The 19,277-nt window shown below is 39.9% G+C and overlaps 1 protein-coding gene across 1 annotated transcript in view; it reads left to right on the top strand.

The window, feature by feature from the left end:
* The window catches only part of Oxct1 (3-oxoacid CoA-transferase 1), a 144,240-nt gene that overhangs the window by 63,091 nt on the left and 61,872 nt on the right, over positions 1–19,277 (top strand). The window contains exons 8-11 of the mRNA XM_046468279.2: positions 4,540–4,647; positions 5,887–6,001; positions 16,197–16,291; positions 17,770–17,818. Coding sequence (XP_046324235.1) covers positions 4,540–4,647; positions 5,887–6,001; positions 16,197–16,291; positions 17,770–17,818 — 367 coding nt within the window. The remainder of the gene's footprint in view (positions 1–4,539; positions 4,648–5,886; positions 6,002–16,196; positions 16,292–17,769; positions 17,819–19,277) is intronic.

Raw genomic sequence — 19,277 nt, 5'->3', positions numbered from 1 at the left:
GGGCCCACTTTTGTGGCTTCAACAACAGATTGAAGTTGTCACTAAAATAAAATAAAAAAATAAGAATGTTATTGCCTTGCAGCTCCTCTGTTCCCTTACCTGAGATATAAATAATGTTTGCCAGTAAATGCAAAGGCATTGTCACCAAGAGATGAATACTGATCTTTCTCTGAGCTTTTAAATAAAACTTCCCAGAATTATAAAGTAGGGAGGGTGAAGGGCAGAGAAAACAACCTTTCAAAAAGTTTAAATCAATAATGATTAACATTTGCTAGCCTCTATTTTCCTGCTAATAACTGAAGACAAGTACTAATTAGAGAAACCTCAAGTGTCTGGATTTCTAGTTGTACCAGATGGTGCCACATGAGAACTATTCATAGTGCCAGGAGAAGTCTGGGTTGTTCTTTGCTACCTTTCTTCTTGATCTTGTCTGAGGACACTGACATCTGCCTGCTTTTCTTTGTGCTTTATTTTTCTCCTAAATTTAGGAGGCATATTCCGCTATGTTTAGTGAGCACTCTTGTGATCTGTAATTTGTTTTTCCCTAACAAGCTCATTTCACTCATCATTTTCAGATTTCCTCTGATCCCTGTGTTATCACCTGAGCTCACCAAATGTTTAATCATCTCTTTGCTTCTTTCTTCCTGTTCTTTTTCAAGGTCACACAAGGTCACACAAAACTATCACCATCCTCCATCTCTTACTGCTAAGAGACCATTAAGACACTTGTGCCTCTTCAGGTTTTTCTTCTTTTTTTAAAACTCTTTTCACAGATTGTCTGAAAACATGTTTTCTTCTTTTGATTTGTACTTGAATATTGTCTTCCTTTGCTATTAACTCTGCTAGCCCACTCAGAGAAAGCTTTGATTCTTATATGGAAGTTTTCAGTACTTTTGAGTGTTGGTATTGTTTTGACAAATGCTGCCTGCAATATGAAAATCATTTGCATTAGGATAACAAAGTGTGGAACTGATTACATTTAACTAAATTCTTGCCTTTTTCTTTTTCTTTTTTTTAACAAAGATGTGTTTATTCTATCTGTTGTGAAAGTTATGATGTAATTGTCCTTTATAATGAAACTTGGTCTCGATTTGATGCCTTCTGAGGGAATTTTCTTTGGGGCAGTGTGAAAAATCAATAGTGACTGGTTATCTTCAATATCTCCAGAGTAAATGAGGAGTACTTCTTGTTTTTCAGGCGGTGTGGTGGAGAGTAAGTACTGGGGATTGAACTCAGGGGCACTCAACCACTGAGCCACATCCCCAGCCCTATTTTATATAGAGTCAGGGTCTCACTGAGTTGCTTAGTGCCTTGCTTTTGCTGAGGCTGGCTTTGAACTCATGATCCTCCTGCCTCAGCCTCCCCAGCCTCTGGGATTACAGGCATGTGTCACCACACCCGGCTGGAGTACTTCTTCTTCTTCCTCCCCGCCCCCCTTTCTTTTCTACCATATTTCTTGCTCCTACTGAAGGGTAAGGCAGAGGAGAATCAGCTAGGAAACTGCTACAGTAATTCAAGCAAGAGATCTGAGGGCCCGATTTTCTGGAATAGCATTAGGCATGGAAAATAATTCATATTATTATCTTAAAAATCATCTTAAGGGGTTGTGGCTGTGGCTTTGCGATAGCACACTTGCCTGGCACGTGTGAGGCACTGGGTTCAATTCTGAGCACCGCATATAAATAAATAAAATAAATAATAATAAAAGTCTATCAACAACTTAAAAAAGATTAAAAAAAAATCTTAAGCAAAAAGTGTTTTCTTAGTTTATTTTATATTTCATAATGCTGAAACTGCTTTTAGGGTTTAGAAACTACGTTTTTGCTTAGTCTTTTTTTTTAATCCCCCTTATAACATGCCTTTTTTATCCCCCTTTTAACAGGATACATGTATAATTATGAAATAATACATGCCCCATTTATGTATTTCCTAGTTATGGAAATCACTTACTTGATATCTCTTGTATCTTTAAAAAAATTAACATTTATGAGAAATTGTGGATATACTTAGAGGTATAGTGCTTAGCATGTATGAGACCCTGGGTTCAATCTTCAGCACATGCCCCCAACTCAACATTTTTGATTTTCCACCTTTAAAAGGGAAATTATTTCTTTACCTAGAGATAATGATTATTAATATTTCAGTGTGTTTCAGTTTTTCATAGGAATAGAAATAATTATTCCAAAAGGAAATGCTGATTCCCCTGATTGAAGTAATACACATACACTGTATGCATGTATTGAAATATTACACTGAACCCCATTACTATGTACAGTTAACACATGCTTATCAAAAAATAACAGAAAAAAGAAATAATTGTCATGAAACATATCTCTAAGTACTATACAAAATCTTGCATTTATGAAACATGAAATTATGAGATATCATTAAATACTATGAGAATTCTCATATTGGTCAATTCCCATTGATTCATCATGTGGATGCACACTATTTATTTTCCCATTTCCCTGCTATTGACAATTTAGGTTGTCTCTGACTCATTATAATGAATGCAATGGCCAATACTTTCATGAATATCTTCATATAGATCCTTAGAATAATGGATTACTGAATAAACATGTTTTTATAGTCAAGAACATTTCTGAAGTCTTGAAATTGGAAAGTGTAAGATGGGAATGAGTCTTGATGGCTGAAAGTTCCAACCCACACGTAGCAACAGTGTTTAGCTGCTCTGTGCTTCCTGCCTCTGCCACCTTTTTACCTGGTGTCCACTTTGGATAGAGAAGGGCAGAGTAGTTTGGAAAGAAGATACTGAGGGCAGGCAAGAAGACCCCTTGTTTCTCCCTAATTCATCTTTAGATACATCTCTACCCATCAGCTCAACTTGGATGCCCATGTGGTTACTGACTCTTCCTTGGAGTTTCTGTTTGATTTTAGTACAGGTCCTTGTGTTTTTCAAGGAAAATAGCTTTTATCCACCATGTCCTGTGATTTTTTTTTTTTTTGGCTATTTTATGAGCATTGCGCAATGACTAAAATATCTCTTGTAATTTCTGATATTCCTTCACTGTAGGAGGAGCCTGGTGAGGGTATAGTGATAGAATAGCATAAGGAGGGCAATTCACCTCACAACCCCCCCGGGCAGTTAATACTTTAGGAGCCAAGTTCAATACAACTCCTCTTGTTTACATATGTCAGTTTATTTAAGCAAATAATTATTTGGTTTGGCTATTAAGTCAGCTTTGTGTCACCATAACAAAATACCTGAGATAATTAACTTATAAAGAGAAAAGGTTTACTTTGGCTTATGGTTCCAGAAGTTCCAGCCATTGCTTTTAGGCCCCTGGTAGGGGTGCTGAATGGCATTAGTGGGGAGCATACGATGGAACAAACTGCTCATCTCGTGGCTAAGAAGAAAAATATAGGGACGAAGTTGATGGAGTCCCATAGTCCTCTTTGGGACACACCCCAATGACCTAAGGACCTCCCACAAGGCTTCACATCTCAGAGATACTGCCACCTCCCTATGGTGTCACCCCAATCAAGCCTTTATAGCACATAGGCTTTGGGGGGGGGGCAATTAAAATCCAAACTATAATCGGTGTGGAATCTCAGTATTCATAATTTAAAGAAACAGGCACACACACATTTGCCATTAAAAATGCTAAGTGTTTGGAGCTGGCAGTATAGGTCAGAGGTGCAGTGCTTGCCTAGCATGCACAAGGCCCTGGATTCAATCTCTTATACTACAAAACAACAAAAACAAAACAAAACAAAATCCAAACTGCTGAGATTTTCCCCATAATAGTATTGAGATTAGCTTGTCTTGATTCTTGTTACTCTGAGTTTTTTAAAAAGTTGATGTATAAAACCTACTCCTATTTCTTTTATGAATTCCCAAATAGCAGATTAACTAGTGGCATTTCATATTGCTATAAAATGCCCTTATGTTCTGTGAATAACATTAATTCTAATTAAATTTAGTATTTCCAGTTCTTAGTTAATGTTTCCTTCTTGAAATTTCCATATTAAAATTAATCACCCATCTTTAAGTCAAATTATTTCAGTGATTGCCGTTCTATCATGATCCCAGGGAGCTAACCACAGGATTAATTTTAAAATGTTGCAAATAGCATTTGTATCTATATTTAAAAAGTTCTCCAATTGACCAAGCAGATGTTGTTACAGATTTTTGTCTCTGATATGATAAATTTTCCATTAACTTTGAAAATCTGTGTTTAAGGAATGTGCTTTCAAGTTTTGCATAGTTGAGCTGCAATTTGTGAAAGTTCAAGCAGCTGTACTGACAACCATTTGATAAATTTGTAATTGAAGCTCTTTTCGGAAAAGACGAAGTTCTGGAGCTTTATGTTCTGTATTTTACTTTCATACACATGTATTTGAATTTCCTTTCTTTTGTAGGCCTGGAATTATGATATGCTTTGCACATACACAGAGGCTATGTACATATCCTCTCATATGTCCGGTTACATTGTCTACCCAACTTAAGTTGGAAGCAAAGATGCATTGTTTTATTTTAGGCTTTTGCTACCTAATTTAAAGTATTTTTCCTTTTAGGTTGAAGAAATTGTGGATGTTGGATCATTTGCTCCAGAAGACATCCACATTCCTAAGATTTATGTACATCGCCTTATAAAGGGAGAAAAATACGAGAAAAGAATTGAGGTAACAGACTTGGCTTCTTTGTTAGTATTTATGTATATGATTAGCAGAGGAATTTGTCCATTACAGATGACAGCAGATGGGAGCTAAACAGGAAGAGTCTCCTTGGTTCACAGTGTAAGAGCTTCTCGGTGTGCCCATTGTAGGGGAACGTGATAGTCTATGCCACTTTCCAGCCTAACGGTGACCATATCCCATAACTCTCGAGGCTCTGTCTGCTAGACTTCTGTCGTGGTTTTAATGAATAATGCATGGTTTTGGCTGGCTATCCTAGAGGGAAGCCAAGAATAATCAGGTCTTTGGTGGCTTTACCCCTGCTGGATTCTTAATGTTTGATTGCTCTAAAAATGTCTGCCTATCTTGAAATTGCTTTGTATTTTTATGGAATGCAGAAAGAATATCATTTTTAATTATCTTTGAGCTCTGAGCAGCTGGTGGGTATGAGGCTGTGCATGGATTGGGTACCAGGAGCATTGGAAGTATTCCAAGGCCAGGGAGAGAATAAAGAATGACCAGCTGGGCAAGCATTGATGTCAAGATTCAAAAGTGTCTAGGGATCAGCCACAGAATAGACACTTGATAGGCGATGTTAGGGAATTAGCGATAACCACTGCCTGTGGACATCAAACAGAAAGATGTTCTGCAAACCAAAACTGTTGTCAGGGACCTTGAGAGAAAGAATAGAACATTTGCAAACAGAAGCCAGAGTCTGCATCAAGGAGATTTAGTAACAGAAATTGTTTTCTGGCTGATTTCTAAATGTTTCTATGATTCCTGTGACGCACATGGAACAAAACCAGCCTAGACTCTGCAGGTGGAAATAGGCAATTGGCAGCAGCAACACCTGATAAACACATTCTGACAGCCCTGAAAAATGGATTTCTAAGGTCTATTCATTTTTCTTTGTTCTGGCTCAGTCTCAGAACACCTGAGGAGAACTCACTGGTAGGAGTCAGGTGAGTAACAGTAGTAGCAGCCAGTGTGACAGGAACATGGGCATTGTTTGTGTCAAAGACAGAACAGGTGTATCTTGCTCTTCAAATAAATCTGACCTCTTTCATTTTACTTCCTAAAGAATTACTTGTGTCACCAAATGTCACCCATGTTATTCTTTTTTCAAATCCTTCATTACATTGCAAATCTGCCTCCTAATAGTAACGAGAAGGTTCACTTTTTCTCAGTAAAATTTATGTATTGCAGCTTGCCTTCAACCATGAATAATGTATTCTGTTTATTTTACAGCGTCTGTCAACCCGGAAGGAAGAAGATGGAAAAGACAACTCTGATAAACCTGGAAGTAATGTAAGGGAACGTATCATCAAACGAGCAGCTCTTGAATTTGAGGATGGCATGTACGGTATCCTTTGTCCTTCTGAGACTGGCCAAAGGCAGCCCTTGCTTCTCTCACATTGCTCAGGCCTCCTGAAGAGTGCTTCCTCTCTAGTTCACAGCAACTTTTAAAACCATTGATCAGTGTTTTTATAAAATGTGGCATCTAACTTGAGGCCATTGGTATATGAAATTGGGGTTATAACCTGTTTGCCTTCTTAAAACAAAGTTGCAACCAAAAATTTGCTTACTTTCCACTCGACAGCAGATTTTAGTACAGTGTGGCATTTATTTAGAAGTTGTTGAGAAAAGAGGTTCCCCAAGATGAGGATTTAAAATCTCAGACTTACTAGTTTATTTTTTCCATATTGTGATATTTGCATACTCATTGAAACATAATATCAAGCTTCTTAACAAACCTCTACTTTCCATGACAAAGATTCTGGGAGTGCACCATTTTATGTCTAATGTTTTGTAAAGGGTATTCAATGCTTCAAATTCTGCTTTATGTACTTGGGGAAAAAGAGCTAGAGTAAACATCATTTAGTACAATTAGCATTTGGATTTTGAATGCATTTAAATAGCAGTGAGGCTGTTCACCATTATGCTAATTTTTTAAGAGACAAGACATTGAACTATATAATACGAATAGTATGTGATTAAATAAATATTGCTTGAACTGTGGCTAGAGTAAAGCCATACTTAAAGACCCAGGATAGGAAGAACTAGAAATGTGACAGAGTTTCTCCATTCTGTGAGCTTCCCTCATCTAGAAGGGACTTAGAGTTTGCCTAGAATGATTAACTCCGTCATTCCGATTGTGATCTTGACTGAGAAAGCTTTCGTTTTTTTTTTTTTTTTTTACTTCTACTGCCTCCTTTTTAATTTTATTTTTTTCCCCCAGTTGTACCTTGTAGTATGATGACAGTTCACATCAGGGAAAAGAGAATGTTGCAAATCATCCAAATCCTGCATAGGCCAGAATTATATTGACTTATAGTGAAAGTTAGCCACTGGAGTTTCTTTTGGGTCAAATGACTTCCCGTTGATATTTAAACACAGACTACAACATTGGCTAGAGATAATAATTGAGATTTGTAATGACTTGTAGGTATTCTCTATTCACTGTTACTGTATTCCTTGTGAAAAATATATGCAAGTCAGTTCATCTAAATGGTCTTTCCATGTCACCCACTCTTCTTCAACATAGACTTCTCTCTCCCTGGTATGCGACTTACTAAAAAGTATTTTTAAAACCACACAAATAGTAGAATATGACAAAGGAATTGAGGTATAAGGCTTGTAAGTTGGGTTGCTCTTCTCTGAAAATACGTCTTCTTAAATCACTAGCTCAGTGTGTTCTGTGCATGATAAATAAAGTACAAATGGCATTATATTACTTTAGGCTGTGATTTGGTAAGAGCTGAACCGAGGAGCTGTCTTAATAGCTTCATAGACTTACTGCACTCATAGAGACCTGGGTCACTGAGTTGTCTGTCCTTTTGGGCTTTTGTAGTTCATAATATGGTGTCATCTATAAATTTTATTTTTTGTAGCCTTGATTCATAAAGATTTCACTGTAAATGGTACCTCATCAGCATGCCATTATTATTTGTATTAGTTCTTTGGTGTGCTGTGATAGTGAACAGCACTGCACAGCAATTCTTGACTATCTCTTCTGGGCTCAGCCTGCCTGTGAGAAGCAGGACTGATACCACACCAGGACCTGCAAGTCAGGCTCAACCCTGCTTTGGTCCTTTAAGGGAGAATATTCCACCCCCTCAGTTACTTCTCAGATGCCCCTTTGGTAGTTTCTTTTTTATATGGCCTCAAGTGTGTTTGTGAAATGTACCTCCCTCTCTACCGTGTCTTTCACATGATTCAGTTACTAGTGAATGTCACCACAAGGACACAAAGGATTGACATGCTTTAGGCAGACATTTGGGTCTTGCCAGAAAACTTTTTGAAAATCTTAAAAATAGCATCTCCTCTTTGGAATATTAAACCATATCTATTTATTCATTAATTATATTTTTTGTTTAAAAATCCTTAGTTTCAATTTTTTTCCTATTTTTATTTATTTCTTTTTATGTGGTGCTGAGGATTGAACCCAGGGCCTCACACCTTCGAGGCAAGTACTCTACCACTGAGCTACAGCCCCGGCCACAAATCATCTTTGTTTTTTTTTTTTTTTTTTAATTTTTTATTGTGGGTTGTTCAAAACATTACAAATTTCTTGACATATCATATTCCACACTTTGATTCTACTGGGTTATGAACTCCCACCTTCACCCCATACACAGATTGCAGAATCACATCAGTTACACATCCATTGATTTACATATTGCCATACTAGTGTCTGTTGTGCTCCGCTGCCTTTCCCATCATCCACCCTCCCCCCTCCCCACCTCTCCCCTCCCCTCCCCTCCTCTCTCTCTACCCCCTCCACTGTATAACCCTGAGGGTCTCCTTCCATTACCATGCAATTTACCTTCTCTCTCCCTTTCCCTCCCACCTCTCATCCCTGTTAAATGTTAATCTTCTTCTCCTGTTCTTCGTCCCTACTCTGTTCTTAGTTACTTTCCTTATATCAAAGAAGACATTTGGCATTTGTTTTTTAGGGATTGGCTAGCTTCACTTAGCATAATCTGCTCTAATGCCATCCATTTCCCTGTAAATTCTATGATTTTGTCATTTTTTAATGCAGAGTAATACTCCATTGTGTATAAATGCCACATTTTTTTTATCCATTCGTCTATTGAAGGGCATCTAGGTTGGTTCCACAGTCTTGCTATTGTGAACTGTGCTGCTATGAACATCGATGTAGCAGTGTCCCTGTAGCATGCTCTTTTTAGGTCTTTAGGGAATAGACCAAGAAGGGGAATAGCTGGGTCAAATGGTGGCTCCATTCCCAGCTTTCCAAGAAATCTCCATACTGCTTTCCAAATTGGCTGCACCAATCTGCAGTCCCACCAGCAATGTACAAGTGTACCCTTTTCCCCACATCCTCGCCAGCACTTGTTGTTGTTTGACTTCCTAATGGCTGCCAATCTTACTGGAGTGAGATGGTATCTTAGGGTGGTTTTGATTTGCATTTCTCTGACAGCTAGAGATGTTGAGCATTTTTTCATGTACTTGTTGATTGACTGTATGTCCTCCTCTGTGAAGTGTCTGTTCAGGTCCTTGGCCCATTTGTTGATTGGGTTGTTTGTTCTCTTATTGTCTAATTTTTTGAGTTCTTTGTATACTCTGGATATTAGGGCTCTATCTGAAGTGTGAGGAGTAAAGATTTGTTCCCAGGATGTAGGCTCCCTATTTACCTCTCTTATTGTTTCTTTTGCTGAGAAAAAACTTCTTAGTTTGAGTAAGTCCCATTTGTTGATTCTAGTTATTAACTTTTGTGCTATGGGTGTCCTATTGAGGAATTTGGAGCCCGACCCCACAGTATGTAGATCGTAGCCAACTTTTTCTTCTATCAGACGGCGCGTCTCTGATTTGATATCAAGTTCCTTGATCCATTTTGAATTCACTTTTGTGCATGGCGAGAGAAAGGGATTCAGTTTCATTTTGTTGCATATGGATTTCCAGTTTTCCCAGCACCATTTGTTGAAGATGCTATCCTTCCTCCATTGCATGCTTTTAGCCCCTTTATCAAATATAAGATAGTTGTAGTTTTGTGGATTGGTTTCTGTGTCCTCTATTCTGTACCATTGGTCCACACGCCTGTTTTGGTACCAGTACCATGCTGTTTTTGTTACTATTGCTCTGTAGTATAGTTTGAAGTCTGGTATCGCTATACCGCCTGATTCACACTTCTTGCTTAGCATTGTTTTTGCTATTCTGGGTCTTTTATTTTTCCATATGAATTTCATGATTGCTTTCTCTATTTCTACAAGAAATGCCATTGGGATTTTGATTGGCATTGCATTAAACCTATAGAGAACTTTTGGTAATATCGCCATTTTGATGATGTTAGTTCTGCCTATCCATGAACAGGGTATATTTTTCCATCTTCTAAGATCTTCTTCTATTTCTCTCTTTAGGGTTCTGTAGTTTTCATTGTATAAGTCTTTCACCTCTTTTGTTAGGTTGATTCCCAAGTATTTTATTTTTTTTGAAGATATTTTGAATGGAGTGGTTGTCCTCATTTCCATTTCAGAGGATTTGTCGCTGATATACAGGAATGCCTTTGATTTATGCGTGTTGATTTTAAATCCTGCCACTTTGCTGAATTCATTTATTAGCTCTAATAGTTTCTTTGTAGAGCCTTTTGGGTCTGCTAGATATAGAATCATATCATCTGCAAATAGTGATAATTTAATTTCTTCTTTTCCTATTTTTATGCCTTTAATTTCTTTCGTCTGTCTAATTGCTCTGGCCAGTGTTTCGAGAACTATGTTGAAGAGAAGTGGAGAGAGAGGGCATCCCTGTCTTGTTCCAGATTTTAGAGGCAATGCCTTCAGTTTTTCTCCATTCAGAATAATGCTAGCCTGAGGCTTAGCATAGATTGCTTTTACAATATTGAGGTATGTTCCTGTTATCCCTAGTTTTTCTAGAGTTTTGAACATAAAGGGATGCTGTACTTTGTCAAATGCTTTTTCCGCATCTATCGAGATGATCATATGGTTCTTATTTTTAAGTCTATTGATGTGGTGAATAACATTTATTGATTTCCGTATATTGAACCAGCCTTGCATCCCAGGGATGAATCCTACTTGATCATGGTGTACAATTTTTTTTATATGTTTTTGTATCCGATTCGCCAGAATTTTATTGAGGATTTTTGCATCTAGGTTCATTAGAGATATTGGTCTGTAGTTTTCTTTCTTTGAAGTGTCTTTGTCTGGTTTAGGTATCAGGGTGATGTTGGCCTCATAGAATGAATTTGGAAGTTCTCCCTCCTTTTCTATTTCCTGAAGTAGCTTGAAAAGTATTGGTATTAGTTCTTCTTTAAAGGTTTTGTACAATTCTGCTGTATACCCATCGGGACCTGGGCTTTTCTTAGTTGGTAGTCTTTTGATGGTTTCTTCTATCTCCTCAATTGATATTGGTCTGTTTAGGTTTTCTATATCCTCCTGACTCAATCTGGGCAGATCATATGACTTAAGAAATTTATCTATGCCTTCACTATCTTCTAATTTATTGGAGTATAAGGATTCAAAATAGTTTTTGATTATCTTCTGTATTTCTGAAGTGTCTGTTGTGATATTGCCTTTTTCATCCCGTATGCTAGTAATTTGAGTTCTCTCTCTTCTTCTCTTCACTAGCATCGCTAAGGGTCTGTCGATTTTGTTTATTTTTTCAAAGAACCAACTTTTAGTTTTGTCAATTTTTTCAATTGTTTCTTTTGTTTCGATTTCATTAATTTCAGCTCTGATTTTAATTATTTCTTGCCTTCTACTTCTTTTGCTGTTGTTTTGCTCTTCTTTTTCAAGGATTTTGAGATGAAGTATGAGATCATTTATTTGTTGGTTTTTTCTTTTTTTAAGGAATGAACTCCAAGCAATGAATTTTCCTCTTAGAACTGCTTTCAATGTGTCCCATAGATTCCGATATGTTGTGTCTGTGTTTTCATTTATCTCTAAGAATTTTTTAATTTCCTCCTTGATGTCTTCTATAACCCATTGATCATTCAGTAACCTATTGTTCATTCTCCAATTGATGTATGCTTTTTCCTTCCTTCTTTTATCGTTGATTTTCAGTTTCATTCCATTATGATCAGATAAGATGCATGGTAATATCTCTACTCCTTTATATTGTCTAAGAGTTGCCCTGTGACATAATATATGATCTATTTTTGAGAAGGATCCATGTGCTGCTGAGAAAAAAGTGTAACTGCTTGATGTTGGGTGGTATACTCTATATATGTCAATTAGGTCTAGGTTATTAATAGTGTTATTGAGTTCTATAGTTTCCTTATTCAACTTTTGTTTGGAAGATCTGTCCAGTGGCGAGAGAGGTGTGTTGAAGTCTCCCATGATTATGGTGTGGTGGTCTATTAGACTCTTGAACTTGAGAAGAGTTTGTTTGACGAACATAGCTGCACCATTGTTTGGGGCATAAATATTTATGATTGTTATGTCTTGTTGGTGTATGGTTCCCTTAAGCAGTATGTAGTGTCCCTCTTTATCTCTTTTGATTAACTTTGGCTTGAAATCTATTTTATTTGATATGAGTATGGACACACCTGCTTGTTTCCGAAGTCCATATGAGTGATATGATTTTTCCCAACCTTTCACCTTCAGCCTATGTATGTCTTTCCCTATCAAATGCGTCTCCTGTAGGCAGCATATTGTTGGGTCTTGTTTTGTGATCCATTCTACTAGCCTGTGTCTCTTAATTGGTGAGTTTAAGCCATTAACATTTAGGGTTATTATTGAGATATGGGTTGTTCTTCCAGCCATATTTGTTTATTTCTGTTACTAAACATTGTTTGTTTTCCTCTTTGATTGTTTCCCCCCCCTTTTACTGTCCTACCTCCCACTGTTGGTTTTCATTGTTATTTTCCATTTCCTCTTCCTGTAATACTTTGGCTAGGATGTTTTGAAGAGATGGTTTTCTAGCTGCGAATTCTTTAAACTTTTGTTTATCGTGGAAGGTTTTAATTTCATTCTCCATCCTGAAGCTTAATTTCGCTGGATACACAATTCTTGGTTGGAACCCATTATCTTTCAGTGTTTGAAATATGTTATTCCAGGATCTTCTAGCTTTCAGAGTCTGTGTTGAAAGATCAGCTGTTATCCTGATTGGCTTGCCCCTAAATGTAATCTGCTTCCTTTCTCTTGTAGCTTTTAAAATTCTCTCCTTATTCTGTATGTTGGGCATCTTCATTATAATGTGTCTAGGTGTGGATCTCTTATGATTTTGCACATTCGGCGTCCTGTAGGCTTCTAGGATTTGGGATTCTGTCTCATTCTTCAAGTCTGGGAAGTTTTCTTGTATTATTTCATTGAATAGACTGCTCATTCCTTTGGTTTGGAGCTCTGTACCTTCCTGTATCCCAATGACTCTTAAGTTTGGTCTCTTAATGTTATCCCATATTTCTTGGATGTTCTGCTCATGGTTTCTTAACAGTCTTGCTGAGCTGTCTATGTTCTTTTCCAGTTGAAATACTTTGTCTTCATTGTCTGATGTTCTATCTTCTAAGTGTTCTACTCTGTTGGTAGTATTCTCCATTGAGTTTTTAAGTTGGTTTATTGCTTCCTGCATTTCTAGGATTTCTGATTGCTTGTTTTTTATAACCTCTATCTCTCTGTATAGTTGATCCTTTGCTTCCTGGATTTGTTTGCGTAATTCGTTGTCGAAGTGATCTTTCATTGTCTGATTTTGCTGTTTAATGTCTTCCTTGATACTCCAGATCATCTGAAGCATGTATATCCTGAATTCTTTATCTGACATTCCATCTGCTGCAGCTGTTACCTCTTCTAAAGTTGCGTTGACCTGCATTGCTTGTGGTCCTTTCTTTCCTTGTCTTTTCATACTGCTTGCGTATCTTTCCTGCAGGTGCGGGCGGCGGCTCTGCTCTCTCCTTATTCCAATTGGGGTGTCGTGGCTACCACGCCGGCAGGTCACTGGGCCTGTTCTGGGAGCTGGTGGCGGCTCTGTTCTGCCCCTACTCCAATTGGGGTGACGTGTCTGTCGTACCAGCAGGCCACTGGGCCTGTCCTGCTGGTCGGTCGCAGATCTGCCCACCTTTCGGGCACGAGTGGAGGCTCTGCTTTGCCCCTACTCCAATTGGGGTGTCGTGACTACCCCGCCTGCAGGATGCTGGGTCTGTTCCTGGCAAGGGAGGCGACTCTGCTCTGTCACTACTCCAATTAGGGTGGTGTTTGTACCCCGCCGGCAGGCTCCTGGGCCTGATCCGCCGGTCTGTTGTAGGTCTGCCTACCTTGAAGGCGCGGGCGGCGGATCTGCCCTGCCCCTCCTACCACGCCTGTGGACCCCTGGGCCTGATCTGCAGGTTGATCACTGGTCTGCTCACCCTGCGGGCACGGGTGGCGGTTCCGCTCCACCCCCACTCCAATTGGGGTCACGTGACCACCACACCGGCAGGGCCTGATCCGGGCGTGGGATAAGGATCTGCTCTGCCCCTACTCGAGTTGGGGTGACGTGTGTACCACACTGGCAGGCCACTGGGCCTGACCCGCCAGGCTGTCACAGGTCTGTTTACCTTGCAAGCGCGAAGGGCGGCTCTGCCCTGCCCCTCCTACCACGCCCATGTACTACTGGGTCGTGGGTCTGCCCACCTGGCGGGTGTGGGTGGCGGCTCCGCTCCGCCCCCTCTCCAATTGGGGTCACGCGGTCACCACGCTGGCGAGCCGCTGGGCCTGCTTCGGGGGCTGGCGGCGGCCCGGCTCCTTCCCTCTGGCTCGAGGACAAATTGAGGAGACTCGGGTGACTGAGCCTCACCCCCCTTACCAGGAGACCAACTGCTTATGTCACCGCTGGTATTGATGAAGATCTCTCCTCCACCGCTTTCTGCTGACATCAGATCTCTGCCATGTTGGTATCCTATGCGAATGGCAGCATTTCGTTCCCCTTGCCAGGCAACCCAAGCAACGGGTGAGACCTGACCAGCCCTCAGCAGGACCCGGACCGAGACACAGTTTCCGCGGGCTCCTAGCCCCGGTCCAGGGAAGTTCCGGGAGCCGGAACTCGGCCGCTCCGTGCTCGGTGTAAGCTCCTATAAGTGTAGGCTCCAAGAAGCAGCCCCCGCGGGCTCAGTTCCGGGAGCCGGAATTCGGCCGCTTAGTGTTTGGTGTATGCTCTGATAGGAGCAGGGTCCAAGAAGCAGCCTCCGCGGGCTCCGCAGCCCTGAGCCAGGGCGGTTCCGGGACGGTTCCGGGAGCCGGAACTCGGCCGCTCTGTGCTCGGTGTAAGCTCCTATAAGTGTAAGCTCCAAGAAGCAGTCCCCGCGGGCTCAGTTCCGGGAGCTGGAATTCGGCTTCTTGGTGTTTCGTGTTTGCTCTGATATTAGCAGGGTCCAAGAAGCAGCCTCCGCAGGCTCCGCAGCCCGGAGCCAGGGCGGTTCCGGGACGGTTCCGGGAGCCGGGACTCGGCCGCCCCGCGCTCCGTGTTCACTCCGATAAGATCAGATTTTAAGAAGCCCCCAGGCGCTGAACCCTAGCAATCTGTCTGCAAGCCACAGGCGAATTGCAGCCTGAAATTACCTGTTCTATGGCTGAATGAGCTGCGGTCAGTCAAAAACAGGTGTGGTGACGTCAGTTTACCAACATGGTGGCTGCTGGCCTCCTCTGTGGTCTGACCGGTGTGGAGAACCGAGATGGACCGCTTCCTTCCCCGTCTCGAACCCAGAATTCAGCCCTGAGTGCGGTGCTTGCGCGTCTGGCAGAAACTGCAGCGCTGTAACCCTGCGTCTCTATCCCAGCGCGCCTTGCAGACTCTAGCCGCGGGGCGATTTGCTGAATAAGCAGTGTTACCCTCCGTGCGACAAACCTCTCGCGTTTGAGTCCCCGTAGCCGATCCTCATGCGATGGAAATCCTTCCTCCAGGTTCCGGCGCACCCCACTATTGCTGGAAATTCCTAACAAGATATCCTTTAGCCGTCCTGACTTGTCATACTCCCACACAGTGAAGCAGCACACGGGGGTAATGCACTCCCCTCGCCGCCATCTTCATCTTTGTTTTTAATGGCAGTTTTATAGAGTGAAAATAGTTTTTAAGCAAAGGTCAAGCCTTATATAACAATTCATCAATCATGATACATCATGGTGGCACATGCCTATAATCCTGGCCACTCTAGAGGCTGAGGCAGGAGGATTATAAGTTCAAGGCCAGTCTCATTGACTTAGTGATACCCTGTCTCAAAATAAAAAAGAAAACGGAACGGGGTTGTAGCTCAGTGGTCCAAAGCACCTCTGGGTTCAATTCCTAGTACCAAACAAAAACAAAAACAAAAAATATTAATGAAAATAAAATGTGTCTAATGCTTTTGTTAAAACGACCTCTTGTCTGGCTTCTGAAACTACCCTTGGTGGGAAAGCACATCAATGTTATTGAGAAATCTGTGACTAATTAGAGATTTTCTATTTGGAAAATTACAAACTAGTGCCCAGAGGGTGATTAGAGAATACATGCAGTTATTACATTCACAGCAAGTTCCCTTTTGAAAAGGATTCTGTTCAGATTTATATATACAGAAGGTTTATGGCATAATCTCTCTACCTGTGATATGTTGGGCCTTAACATCTTTTTTTTTATAGCTAATTTGGGCATAGGAATCCCTCTTCTGGCCAGCAACTTCATCAGTCCAAATATGACTGTTCATCTTCAAAGTGAAAATGGAGTCCTGGGTTTGGTAAGATGGAAATTAAAGTTTTCTTAATTATGAACTATTAAAGATATTATTTATAGTTTGCCATTTTTATAATATTTCCAATCTTTTACTTCTCAGTAAACTTTAATTATTAATGCAATAAAAATTGTACATATGGGACCTATACATCTAGTACATAAATTTAATTAAATAATGGTCACGGACAATCTGGTTGATATTGATTGAGGCAATAATCATGACCATTTTCAAAGGCACAAGAATGCTGTATATCTGGATAAAAGCAGACTCTGATTGAAGTCAAAGGCTTACAGATTTTTTTTTTTTTAGAAAATTGTTCTTTTTACATATACATGACAGTAGAAGGCTTACATGTTTAAGGAACTTAACCTAGAATGATTAACTCCTCATTTTGAAGACAAGAGAAATAAGTTTTTATTTATTTATTTAAAGGCAAATTCACATAGGTCTCAAACATTAGTTGCCACTGCAGTTTGTAGTATAAATTTTAGATCCCTCTTTTGAAGGTATATAAAAATTTCATAGCCAGTATTTCTTATTCTTTACCATATATTGTCCCTTTCTCTTTTTTCCTCCCTTTTTATTTAATATGTTATTTTATAAAACTAATTACCCCTTTCAAGTAATTAGAATTGCTTTAAAAATATATACAAAATTGACTACAGGTGTAGCTTAGAGTACTTGCCTCACATGTTCCAGGCCATGGGTTTGATACCCAGAAATAATAATAATCATCATCATCATCATCATCATCTTACTGAGAATAACTGAGTAAAGTGACATAAGGATGTCTCAGTTTAGATGTAAAGAAAGGTAACATTAAAACCACAAATTCAGGGCTTTTAGTGCAAATACCAGAAAGCTAAAGCTGCCATCATCCTTCTATCTGAACAGTATATCTCTGTAGTTGGTGTTTATTGATTCTTCCAGAAAGGTTTAATGAATAACATTGACTGTATTATAGGTTTTAAATAATTTCTTTGTGTTATTATTGACATATAATAGCATAACTTTTCTTTCAAGCTGGTAATTTTTAGAAAATATTTTTCATTTGCCCAGTCTCAACTGTTAGTGTATTAAAGACTAATCAATATGAAAAACAAAGCCATGAAAACACTGGAGTTATTTAATTTAATTTAATTTTTGGTACTGGGGATTGAACTCAGGGGCACTCAACCACTAAGCCACATCCCCAGTCCTATTTTGTATTTTAATAGAGACAGGGTCTCACTGAGTTGGTTAACGCCTCACTGTTGCTGAGACTGGCTTTGAACTCACAATCCTCCTGCCTCAACCTCCTGAGTTGCTGGGATTACAGGAGTGTGCCACTGTGCCCAGCGAGGAGTTATTTTTAAGATAATCACTTCACATCTTTGGATGGTAACTTTCTGGGACTTTAGGGAAGTTGTTTATATTACAGTTTTATTATGTGATTCAGGAAAATCTCCTTTTACTAACTGAATGTGTGCTGTATTTGACAGGGTCCATATCCATTTCAACATGAAGTTGATGCAGATCTAATCAATGCAGGTAAGCTCACTTATTACGTATTTTTCCAGCACTTTCCTTTGCTATTAACGGAGGTCTGTGCCAAACAGCAGCAAGGATGTGCCAAACCGCATGGATTTGTACTCAACTCTTTGTTTCTTCATGGAGAGCATCTCCACCCTATTTACCCTCTTTGAGACCTCTCATCCAGGGCTAAGGTAAAGGAGCAAGTACAGGAGGCAGCACAGGTAATGGAAGAGCTTGATGGGTCAGGCAAGGTCTTGCCTATAACTGGAGAACACTCTCAAAGGAGATAATAGAGGAGAGTTAACAGAAATGATAATTTTCAAGTATGGATTGGGTTAAGGGAAACCCAGAAAGGATGGCAAAATCCCACAGGGAGTATCTATTACCTCTTGGCCTTAAGGGGCAGTAATAACAGAGGCCTCTAATAGGAACTGTGTCTGAGATCAGTTAGTAGCAGCCTGATGGGTGGAAAGTCTCTTCTGTTGGGTTTCCTGCCTTGGGCCAATCCCAAGTCGAAATAGGCAAGCCTTCTGTGAATAGAGAAGTTGAGAGTGGATCTATAGCAGCCAAAAGAAAAGTTCTAGTGCACCGGGTGTTTTGTTGAAGGTGATTCTCACTGTCCTCTAGTCCTTATGTGAGTGAGACAGCATCGTCCACAGGACAGCATTGCTTAAGGATGTGTTCTGCCACAGAGCTTCTTTGCATCTCTCCTGTAAGCATGTGCTCTGTCTGCTGTCCTCTGCCTGTTATTTGACTGGGATGATAGAACCACATTTATCAGCAGCCCAGAGGAAGAACGGGTCAGGCCTTGTGCTTGAGCCAATACTTCACTGTGTTAGAGCTGCAGCTCATCTTTGGGACTGCCCATTATAAGCAAAATTCTATACTCTAACATCATTTTCTTTTTTCTTTTTTTTTTAATTTATTTTTTTATTGGTTGTTCAAAAGATTATAAAGCTCTTGACATATCATATTTCATACATTAGATTCAACTTGGTTATGAACTCCCAATTTTACCCCAAATACAGATTGCAGAATCACATCGGTTACACATCCACATTTTTACATAATGCCCTATTAGTAACTGTTGTATTCTGCTACCTTTCCTATCCTCTACCATCCCCCCTCCCTCCCCTCCCATCTTCTCTCTCTACCCCATCCACTGTAATTCATATCTCTCCTTGTTTATTTTCCCATTCCCCTCACAACCTCTTATATGTAATTTTGTATAACAATGAGGGTCTCCCTCCATTACCATGCAATTTCCCTTTTCTCTCCCTTTCCATCCCACCTCATGTATCTGTTTAATGTTAATCTTTTCTTCCTGCTCTTCCTCCCTGCTCTGTTCTTAGTTGCTCTCATTATATCAAAGAAGACATTTGGTATTTGTTTTTTAGGGATTGGCTAACTTCACTAAGCATAATCTGCTCTAGTGCCATCCATTTCCCTGCAAATTCTATGATTTTGTCATTTT

This window comes from Marmota monax, unplaced genomic scaffold, assembly GCF_021218885.2.
Source record: "Marmota monax isolate L192 unplaced genomic scaffold, Marmota_monax_Labrador192_F-V1.1 WCK01_AAM20220418_F8-fsc00120, whole genome shotgun sequence".
In the NCBI taxonomy this organism is placed as follows: domain Eukaryota; kingdom Metazoa; phylum Chordata; class Mammalia; order Rodentia; family Sciuridae; genus Marmota; species Marmota monax.
Note: the sequence above shows the minus strand (reverse complement) of the source record. Positions and strands in the feature narration are given on the sequence as shown.